Source organism: Caretta caretta, chromosome 11 (assembly GCF_965140235.1).
Source record: "Caretta caretta isolate rCarCar2 chromosome 11, rCarCar1.hap1, whole genome shotgun sequence".
Classification (NCBI taxonomy): domain Eukaryota; kingdom Metazoa; phylum Chordata; order Testudines; family Cheloniidae; genus Caretta; species Caretta caretta.
The window spans coordinates 75,047,988-75,058,865 of NC_134216.1; the positions used below are offsets into that span (position 1 = coordinate 75,047,988).

A 10,878-nucleotide genomic window follows, 5' to 3' on the forward strand; every position below is an offset into this window, starting at 1 on the left:
ACCAACAAACTGTTTCATTTTAAAGATGCATTTTTTACAAAATGCTAGGAACCCGATGCTGAGGAGCACTTCCAACAGAATTTAGCGACCATGTTAAAAGAAGCCCTCAAGTGTCCAGTTCAATTTGATCCAGCTTTGAAAAACTACTAAGCAAATAATTTTTACCAGTCCAATTGGGTGGCAGCTAAAGTCAGATCTCAGTTTCTGCACAACAGTGACCATGAATTCTATTATACCAAGATCTGAGTATATATACTGAGGTTACCATACCCTTAGGAATTTTGCTACTCAAGCTTCCTCTTCCTGAAAGAGAACTGGATAGTTAAAAGCACTGGAACTGATTTTGCCCCTCATGATAACTCAGTAGAGAGAAGTCAGGCACCTGAGCTACTCTGATCCTCTCTTGGTATACAATTGGAGAAGGATGACTTTTTGTGGGTTTTCACATTCAGTCACTAGCATCTGAACATCATTAGTGACATTTGCCTCATTTACGGAAACAGTAAAGAGCATCAGATTGGCATGAAAAGTCTTAAACAGTCCTGAGACCAGAGGATCCTTTGCACACAACAGACCAAGTCTGATATTTTCACAATCATAAAAATAAATAGGATAATTATCTCAACCCCATACCCAGGCAACTGAGACTACTTTCAGGATACTGGATCTTGTCAAAAATTCCCAAGGAAATTCGGGGTCAAGAACATTATCTAAGCAATCCAAAGCCTGTTTCCTAGATTCTCCCTCCCTAATTTCAAACAAGAAAGAATCTAACACAATTGATTTACTGAAAAGCTATGGGAACGGCGCGCATGCAATATGAACTTCAAAAACTACTGGATTACCAAAAAATCAATTTGAATGATCCTCATGTACAATCCAGTATTTTATAATAATGTCCTTAAAAACTTCACTATCATTACCCCAAGTGTTTTGGACCATTAATATAGTATTTTCTTTTATGAAAGGGAAGGACTCTGCAGGAGACTAGAGCCTGTCCATCTGTTCTTGTTCAGATCAATGATCAGACTGAGGCTATAATCAAGGAGGGCATCAGTGGATAAAGAGCTTGAGAAGATTAGTCTTATTTGAAAAGCTCCACAGTGACTATAAGCAAAAAACAAGAATACAACAAGCTATATTAAAGGCAACAGCTGTTTTAAAACCCATGAGTTTCCAAGGGTACTAAGACAAGAGATCTAATGTCTCCATTGCTGCTTTTTTGTACACTCGGAGGAAAGAGTGGCTTCTCTACAGTAAGCACCTCCATTTGTGATTTGAAAAGGTTGAAAGATTTTGAAAAGTAAGTGCCTAAAGATATGCTCATCAACTCATTCAGGAATATTCAAGTGCACTGAAAATCTGGAAATTCCTACTGAGACAATGCTTGTGGATTCTGTTGTAATTAAACCGAAGAGTATTCCATGTTCACCTAATATGGTGATGATACAGCCAAAGTTCATGGGCCAGATCCTCAATTTATGTAAAAAGCTCCACTGATTTCCATGGAGTTACACTGCTTTACATCAGTTAAGGATCAGGCCATCTGTACTTTTAGTTATGTTATGCTGCAGTTAACACAACAATACAATTCATATATTGAGTAAATACAAATAGTGGATGAGTTTCCATATAGTTTGTCATATCCATGAATCAGTTTAAACTAAACGGAAGGATGAAACAACTGGGATCCTTGATTTCAAAAGGGCAAATTAAAAAAAAAAATTAAGGAACTTAGTTACAGAAGAGGACTACACTGACTAACCCAAGGATCTGAATAGAAAAGAGGCTTGGAATCACTTTAACTCAAAGTTGCAGGAATTATCTGGAGCCCACCTCCTGAGCAAAGGGGGAGGGAGAGGGGGGAATCATAGGAAGGATTGCAGACCAAACTAGATGGAAAAACACCTCAAACCGGTTATTAAGAGAAAGCAGATAGCCTGCCTATGCGGAATAGAAGGGATGGATCCGCAAGGAAAGATACCTCTTGGAAGTCAGAAAGCGTAGGGGAACAAGTAAGAATTGCCAGAAGCCAAGCAGAGCTGGAATTTGCAAGGGAAATTAAAATCAATAGTAAACGGTTCTTTAGCTATGTAAAGAAAAAGAAAACAAGGAAAGAAGAAGTTTGTGACTGCTTAACACTGAGGATGGGGTGGAGATTACAGCCAATCTAGGAATGGCCTAACACATAAATGAATATGTTGCCTCAGTTTTTGATAAGACCAATGAGGAGCCTGGGGATAGTGGCAGGATCAGTAACGGAAATGAAGATGTGCAAGTAGAAATCACAGTATCAGAGATAGAAGTTAAATTCAAACAGCTTGACGGGATCAAATCCAGGGGGCCTGGATAATTTCCATCCAAGATTTTTAAAGGACCTGGCACATGAAATTGCAAGACCAATAGCAAGGATTTTTAATGAATCCGTAAACTCAGGGGTCGTACGCTATGACTGAAGAATTGCTCATATAGTACCGATATTTAAGAAAGGAGAAAAGGCAATCCAGGAAACTACAAACTATCAGTTTGACCTAAATTGTAGGCAAGATCTTAGAACAAATTTTGAAAGAGAAAGCAGTTAAGGGCATACAGGTAAGTAGTAATTGGGATAAAATACAACATGGTTTTACAAAGGGTTGAACATGCCAGACCAACCTGATCTCTTTCTTTGGGAAGATAACTGACTCTCTAGACAAAGGAAATGCAGTAGATCTAATCTACCTGAATTTCAGTAAGGTATTGATACAGTTCCACATGAGAAATTAGTTAAATTAGAGAAGATGGGGATTAATACAGGAATCAAACTGGTTAATAGGAGACCATAACCAGTCATCCTGAAAGATGAACTATCAGACTGGAGGGAAGTTACTAGTAGAGTTCCTCAGGGATCAGTCTTGGGACCAATCTTATTTAACATGTTTATTAATGACCTTGGCACAACAAGTAGGAGTGTGCTAATAAAATTTGCAGATGACACAAAGTTGGGAGGTATTGCCAATAAAAAGGAGGACTGGAATATCAGACAAGAAGTTCTGGAGGACCTTGAAAACTGGAGTAATAGAAATGGGATGAAATTTAATTGTGCAAAGTGAAAGGTCATGCACTTAGGGACTAATAACCAGAATTTTTGCTATAAGCTGGGATTTATCAGTTGGAAACAACAGAAGAGGAGAAAGACGGAGGTATATTAGTCAATCACAGGATAACTATGAGCCGCCAATGTGATGCAGCTGTGAAAAAGGCTAATGCAATCCTAGGATGCACTTGGCGGGGTATTTCCAGTAGAGATAGAGAAGTGTCATTGGCATTACAAGGCATTGGTGAGACCTCTTTTGGAATACAGTGTGCAATTCTGGTCTCCCATGTTTAAGAATGATGAATTCAAACTGGACCAGGTGCAGAGAAGGGCTACTAGGATGATCCAAGGAATGGAAAACCTACCTTATGAGAGGAGATTTAAGGACCTTGAACTGGTTTACCCTAACCAAATGAAGGCTGAGGGGAGATATGATTGCTCTCTATAAATACATCAGAGAGTTAAGTACCAGGGAGGGAGAGGAGTTATTTAAGTTAAGGGACAATGCTGAGATAAGAACAAATGGATATAAACTGGCCACCAAGTTTAGGCTTGAAATTATACGAAGGTTTCTAATCATCACAGGAGTGAAGTTTTGGAACAGCGTTCCAAGGGAAATAGTGGGGGGCAAAAAAACAATTTGTTTCAAGACCGAGCTTGGTAAGTTTATGGAGGAGATGGTATGATGAGATTGCGTACAATGGCATCTGGCCCGTCCACGACTGCTATTAGCATTTATATCCTACAGCCATAGATGGAACACTAGATAGGAAGGGCTCTGAGTTACTACAGATAATTCTTTCCAGGAGTCTGGTTGGTGGGTCTCGCCAACATGCTCAGTGTCACTAACTGATTGCCATATTTGGGGTTGGAAATAAATTTTTTCCCAGGGCTGATTGGCAGAGACCCGGGTTTTTTTGGCCTTCCTCTGCAGAATAGGTCACTGGCTGGTTTGAACTGGTGGATTCTCTGTATTTTTAAGTCTTTAAACCATGATTTGAGGATGTCAGTAACTCAGCCAGAAGTTAAAGGTCTTTTACAGAAGTGGGTAGGTGAGGTTCCATGGCCTGTGCTGTGCAGGAGGTCAGACTAGATCAGGGTGGGCCAAACTTATTGAACTTCCAACCCACATACAACAATCTTCAGAAGTTCGAGAGCTGGGGAGTGCCTGCTGGGGCTCAGGGCTTCAGCCCCATGGGATGCACCTGCTGGGGCTTCAGCCCTGCAAGGAAGGGGGTCTCAGGGCTTCAGCCCTGCAGGAGGCACCTGCCCAAGCTCAGGGGTTCAGCCCTGCAGAGAGAGGGGTCTTGGAGGTTCAGCCCCATGGAAGGCACTTGTCCCACTCCTGCTGAAGCCCTGAGCCATGGCACGTGTACCCCATGGGGCTGAAGCCCTGGCAGGTGCTTCCCGCGGGGCTGAAGCCCTGAGACCGACCCACTGGGCAGAAGCCAGAGGCAATGTGGGAGGGAGACACATGGGGTCACATCCTCCCCCCACAATTTTTGCCAGGGGTTGCTGGCCCCGCTTGGTCACATGGTGCCGCCGGGCCCCCTCCCTATACGGTAGCTGCTGGAGCCGGCAAGCTGGGAGCTGTGATTTGGGTAGAGGCAGCAGTCAGCAGCTGAGAGCTGCAGGGAGAGCCACTCCAAGGAGGGGAAGAGAGAGGGTGTGCCTAGGGGGTATGACTCAAGCTGTTGTGGGGGGAAAACCTTTACAAGGTGTGCCCCCACTCTCAGCAGGCACCAGTCGTCTCTGGCAGAAGTCCTAGCCCCACCACAGGGCAGAAGCCCTGAGCTCCCCCCCTCACAGTCTGGTAGACGAAGAATGGAGGGTTGTGGAGGGCTCCAGGAGCCTCACTTTAACTGTAAAAGAGCCACATGTGGCTCACGAGTCACCATGATGGTCTCTTCTGGTCTTGAAGTCTATGAATCACATATTGGTTATGTTTAACAAGAGACACCCACAGGACTGAAAAGGTTGGGAACCATTCATGTGAATCACTGACAGTATGATCATACCTTATTGAGACAGCATTTTCCAATTGCTTGGAGAAACTCATTGGTTCTTTCAGGTTCATGCCCAGCTACAATACGTGCTGGCTTCACTGACAATGGCTCCCCTGTTACCATTATGACAACATCAATAGCCTTCTGGAGGAAGCTGATTTTGGCATCTTTATCCTGGGAAAAAAATTAACGTTATACTTTATTAAAAGTCTATTTAACCTCTGATTTGTAGCATATTTAAACAAACTTTCCTATATGAAATTATCCATTATTATTACAAATCATTTGCATTTTAGAAATAAGCATTTTGATAAGGGATAGTTATTGTAATCCAAAATTAAAATATGAAGTTCCAATTGTAAGAGAAATGAAGAGGGCAGTTTAACCTGGACACTCTAGTTACCTTCTCCTGACCTGAGGAAGTTCAAAAGCTTGTGCCTTCCACCAACAGAAGTTGGTTCAATAGACGATACTACTGCACCCCTTTTGCCTTTCTTAAATTGCGACCAACAGCTACAGCAACACTGCAAATCATTGTTCATCTCATGTACATTATAAGATGTGCAGACATTGAGTTCTATTTTCTTGAGCTACATATTAAACAGATTAATTTTAAAAAAACTGTAGAGGTAAGTATCTTTCCAACAATTTTGTTTTGTATCTGTACAGTGCCTGGCACAGTGGAGTTCTGATCAGTGACTGGGCACTACCTATGCACTACCACAATGCAAACATCACCACAACACTTTAAAAAAGGCAGCATCTGAGACTAGTCCTTGACAATATTAGCTTTAGAAGAGTGTAGGTTTGCCATAGTAAATAGAATTCAGTGACACATGAATAAGTGACAGTACCTGATGGCAAGTTATAAAGAATTCCAACATGAAATAAGGAAATTTCATACCCACCTTAACATTATCAGATTTCATCTCAAAATCTGTGTAAAGCCCATTCATAAAACCTGTCACTCTGATTACCTTCAAAGCAAAGGAAATGCAATAAATTACTAAAAAATACTGGAAAGCTTCTGAAAAAAACTTTTTTGAGCTTCCTGCAATCATTTAGAGAGATACTATTTCATGCTGAATTATTTTGGGGGCAGTTTTAAAGATCTTCTCTATTGCAATAATCACTTATGTAATGTGTTTCAATAAGCCATTCAAAATCTTGTCAATTATTACATCTCTGCAGTATGGAAGATTTGTGCATTCACTCTTTTTTTTAATAGGAAATTAAGATTCATGGACCCACAAGGCTCTATGCTTTAACTACAATCTTGATTTATTCTGTTTCTGTTACTGCCTAACTTGTCGGTGGTTGATTTCTTTGTGGACATGCACAGACTATGAGTTCAGAGAATTTCAAATTTTCTAGTGAGTAATCCATTTTTCTTTCAAGAAAGGTAAAAAAGCATAAACTCTGTGAACATCTTTCAATATAAGAGTGCTTACCTCCTTTTATTAAATCTGTCAGAAGAGAATATAGTAGACATTCATTAGAATCATAGAATCATAGAATATCAGGGTTGGAAGGGACCCCTGAAGGTCATCTAGTCCAACCCCCTGCTCGAAGCAGGACCAATTCCCAGTTAAATCATCCCAGCCAGGGCTTTGTCAAGCCTGACCTTAAAAACCTCTAAGGAAGGAGATTCTACCACCTCCCTAGGTAACGCATTCCAGTGTTTCACCACCCTCTTAGTGAAAAAGTTTTTCCTAATATCCAATCTAAACCTCCCCCACTGCAACTTGAGACCATTACTCCTCGTTCTGTCATCTGCTACCATTGAGAACAGTCTAGAGCCATCCTCTTTGGAACCCCCTTTCAGGTAGTTGAAAGCAGCTATCAAATCCCCCCTCATTCTTCTCTTCTGCAGGCTAAACAATCCCAGCTCCCTCAACCTCTCCTCATAACTCATGTGTTCCAGACCCCTAATCATTTTTGTTGCCCTTCGCTGGACTCTCTCCAATTTATCCACATCCTTCTTGAAGTGTGGGGCCCAAAACTGGACACAGTACTCCAGATGAGGCCTCACCAGTGTCTAATAGAGGGGAACGATCACGTCCCTCGATCTGCTCGCTATGCCCCTACTTATACATCCCAAAATGCCATTGGCCTTCTTGGCAACAAGGGCACACTGTTGACTCATATCCAGCTTCTCGTCCACTGAAACCCCTAGGTCATTTTCTGAAGAACTGCTGCCTAGCCATTCGGTCCCTAATCTGTAGCAGTGCCTGGGATTCTTCCATGCTAACTGCAGGACTCTGCACTTGTCCTTGTTGAACCTCATCAGATTTCTTTTGGCCCAATCCTCCAATTTGTCTAAATCCCTCTGTATCCTATCCCTACCCTCCAGCGTATCTACCTCTTCTCCCAGTTTAGTGTCATCTGCAAACTTGCTGAGGGTGCAATCCACACCATCCTCCAGATCATTTATGAAGATATTGAACAAAACTGGCCCCAGGACCGATCCTTGGGGCACTCCGCTTGATACCGGCTGCCAACTAGACATGGAGCCATTGATCACTACCCGTTGAGCCCGACAATCTAGCCAGCTTTCTATCCACCTTATAGTCCATTCATCCAGCCCATACTTCTTTAACTTGCTGACAAGAATACTGTGGGAGACAGTGTCAAAAGCTTTACTAAAGTCAAGGAATAACATGTCCACTGCTTTCTCCTCATCCAAAGAGCCAGTTATCTTGTCATAGAAGGCAATTAGATTAGTCAGGCATGACTTGCCCTTGGTGAATCCATGCTGACTTTTCCTGATCACTTTCCTCTCCTCTAAGTGCTTCGGAATTGATTCCTTGAGGACCTGCTCCATGATTTTTCCAGGGACTGAGGTGAGGCTGACTGGCCTGTAGTTCCCAGGATCCTCCTTCTTCCCTTTTTTAAAGTAGCAACATATCTGTGCCTTTTGCTACGTTACTCCAGTGGGAGTTGTGGATGCTCAGAAGGGCAGCCTGGGGGCGCTGTGGAGGCACAGGGGTGGGGGGGGGGGCAGCACATGGCCCAGGACCCCTGCTGATGCTGGGGGTGGGAGGTTGGTGGGGCTGGCAGGCTCCCTAACCAGCTCCTCGCAGCTCCCCAGAAGAGGTGACATGTCCCTCCCTCAGCTCCTAGTTCCGCATGCTGCCCATGCCCCAAGTGCTGCAGCTCCCATGGGCTAGGAAATGTGGACAACTGGAGCTGCTGGGGCCGTGCCTGCGGGCAGAGGCAGCGCGCGGAGCTAGGAGCTGAGGGAGGAACATGTCTCTGCTTCTGGGAAGTCTCCCAAGGTAAGCGCCACCCAGAGCCCTCACACCCTCCCCAACCCCCCGCACCCAAACTTTTGCTGCTGCTGGGAAGGGAGGGGGCCTGACACTGCCCCAGCAGCAGCCGGTGTGGCTGGCTCAGGGGCTGCCCAAGCCCCTCAGGCAGCCCCCAGGCCAGCCGGACCGGCTGCTGCAGAAGCCACAGAATCCATGACTTCCATGACAAACTCGCAGCCTTACTCATAAGCAGCGGTTGCTCTTACAAGGTTTGCTGCAAACAAGCATCTCCTGCAGTATTAAAGGCCAACTGGAATGCTAAAGACCAAAACTACTTTAGACTTTGGCACTATCTTTCATCTGCGGCTGTTAATAAGTTTGATGAAGATGGGCAAAAACTCTTGCCTCCACACATTAGAAAAGGGAGGCAAAAGCATGGCACTGCAGGGACGGAGGGGGTTTCTCCTTGCTGTAACAAATCCCTCCCCAGGGCAGCAGGTAGATAGCGACAATGCTGGGTCCACAGGAGGGGTTAGGTCGCCCTAACTAGGTTGCCCAGGGTGTGAAATGGGTCACAGCCCTGAGCCCTGCCGCTAGGTTGCCCTACGGTTTAGGTGTCAAGCCCAGGCCCGGGGGACTGGCCCATGGCCACTCTGCAGGCCGGTGGAAGTATGGGAACTAAACCCAGGCCCCCTGCACGGCGCAGCCCCTGATCTAGCCCCTCAGTTGCAGGGCTCTCCCCAGGCCGACGCTGCCCCCAGGGGCTGGGCTCCAGCCACACGCCCCCTTCCTTGGCCTCAGCAGCCGGGAGCCAGACTCTCGAGGCAGCAGCTTGGAGAACCGTGCCGGGGAGGGGGCAGCGCCGGCCCCCGGCCCGCCGGGGCTCCCGCGGCGCTGCGCAGGGGCTGAGGCGGCGGGTAGGGGAGACGGGGTGGGGGGCTCCCTCGGGCGCTGCCCCCAGCCAGGCCCACGGGGGCCTCCGCCCCGCGGCGCCTAGCAACCGGGTGACGCGGAGCGCGGGGCCGCCCCGCCTCACCTCGCCGATCACGTCGTGCAGGTAGCGGAAGGGGGGCTTGCTGAGCAGCCGGTCGGTGAGGGGCGGTTTGCGGATCACCCGCCCCAGCAACTCCTGCGTGCGCCGCACCACGGCCCCGTTCATGGCGGCCCCTCAGCACCGGCCGGGCCGGCTCGGGCTCCGACCCCTCCCGGCATGCACCGCGCCGCCCACGACTGCGCAGGCGCAGCGGCCGAGCTCGCTGTTACGACCCACATCGCGGCCCTAGCAACAGGCCGGAACAGCCCTACTGGGCCCCGCCCCCAGCGGCTCCCCCCGCTCTTGGAGCAGCCCCGCCCCTCCGTGCCGGGGCCGGGGCCGGGCCCGGGCCCGATCCGAGCACCAATGCGGTCAACGGGGGCAGGGGGCACCACCGGGACCATAGGGGCAGGGGGGCACCGATAAGGGAATGGGGCAGGGGGCACCACGGGGACCATAGGGGCAGGGGGGCACCGATAAGGGAAAGGGGTAGGGGGCACCACCGGGGCGACGGGCAGGGGGGCACCGATAAGGGAACAGGGCAGGGGGCACCCCTGGGATGACAGGGGCAGGGGGGCAGCGTGAAGGGAAAGGGGCAGGGGGCACCACCAGGACCATAGGGGCAGGGGGGCACCCCTGGGATGACAGGGGCAGGGGGGCAGCGTTAAGGGAAAGGGGCAGGGGGGCACCACTGGGACCATAGGGGCAGGGGGACACCGATAAGGGAACAGGGCAGGGGGCACCACCGGGGCGACAGGGGCAGAGGGGCACCGATAAGGGAAAGGGGCAGGGGGCACCACTGGGACCATAGGGGCAGGGGGACACCGATAAGGGAACAGGGCAGGGGGTACCACCGGGGCGACAGGGGCAGAGGGGCACCGATAAGGGAAAGGGGCAGGGGGCACCACTGGGACCATAGGGGCAGGGGGACACCGATAAGGGAACAGGGCAGGGGGCACCACCGGGGCGACAGGGGCAGAGGGGCACCGATAAGGGAACGGGGCAGGCGGCACCACCGGGACGATAGGGGCAGGGGGACACCAATAAGGGAACGGGGCAGGTGCATGCATCTGAAGTGGGGTTTTTTACCCACGAAGGCTTATGTTCAGATAAATCTGTTAGTCTTTTAGGTGCCACCGGACTCCTTGTTGTTTTTGTGGATACAGACTAACACGGCTACCCCCTGATACTTGACTGCCACTAATGTTTGGAATTAAAATGTTGATATGCCTATGAAAAATTGGGTTTCTTGTGGGTCATTATGGCTGCATACACCTTTATCAGCCCAACCTCCCAGCTCAGCTGCTCTGTTAAAGATCACCCTTGAGCAGCAATAAATTGGGAATTATTACAGGTTCACTTACCCCTCTCAACTTTTCTTTCCGAAACTATTGTATTCCCTCAGACAAACTCAAATTCAAGTGCTGCGGGGTAATGGAAAGTCTGAGTGAGAATGTGACTGAATAGGACTCTCAGAATCTGCTTCAGTCCAGGCAAGAGAGGGTGCCAAGC

The 10,878-nt window shown here is 47.9% G+C and overlaps 1 protein-coding gene across 3 annotated transcripts in view; it reads right to left on the reverse strand.

The window, feature by feature from the left end:
• The window catches only part of TRAF3IP1 (TRAF3 interacting protein 1), a 92,637-nt gene extending 83,087 nt beyond the window's left edge, over positions 1–9,550 (reverse strand). For all 3 annotated transcript variants that reach the window (XM_048869782.2, XM_048869783.2, XM_048869781.2), the window contains exons 1-3: positions 9,370–9,550; positions 5,991–6,059; positions 5,095–5,256 (exon numbers count right to left, since the gene is read on the reverse strand). In XM_048869782.2, the coding sequence (XP_048725739.1) occupies positions 5,095–5,256; positions 5,991–6,059; positions 9,370–9,492 (354 nt within the window). In that variant the 5' untranslated portion in view covers positions 9,493–9,550. The remainder of the gene's footprint in view (positions 1–5,094; positions 5,257–5,990; positions 6,060–9,369) is intronic.
• Between the last annotated feature and the right edge of the window lie 1,328 nt (positions 9,551–10,878).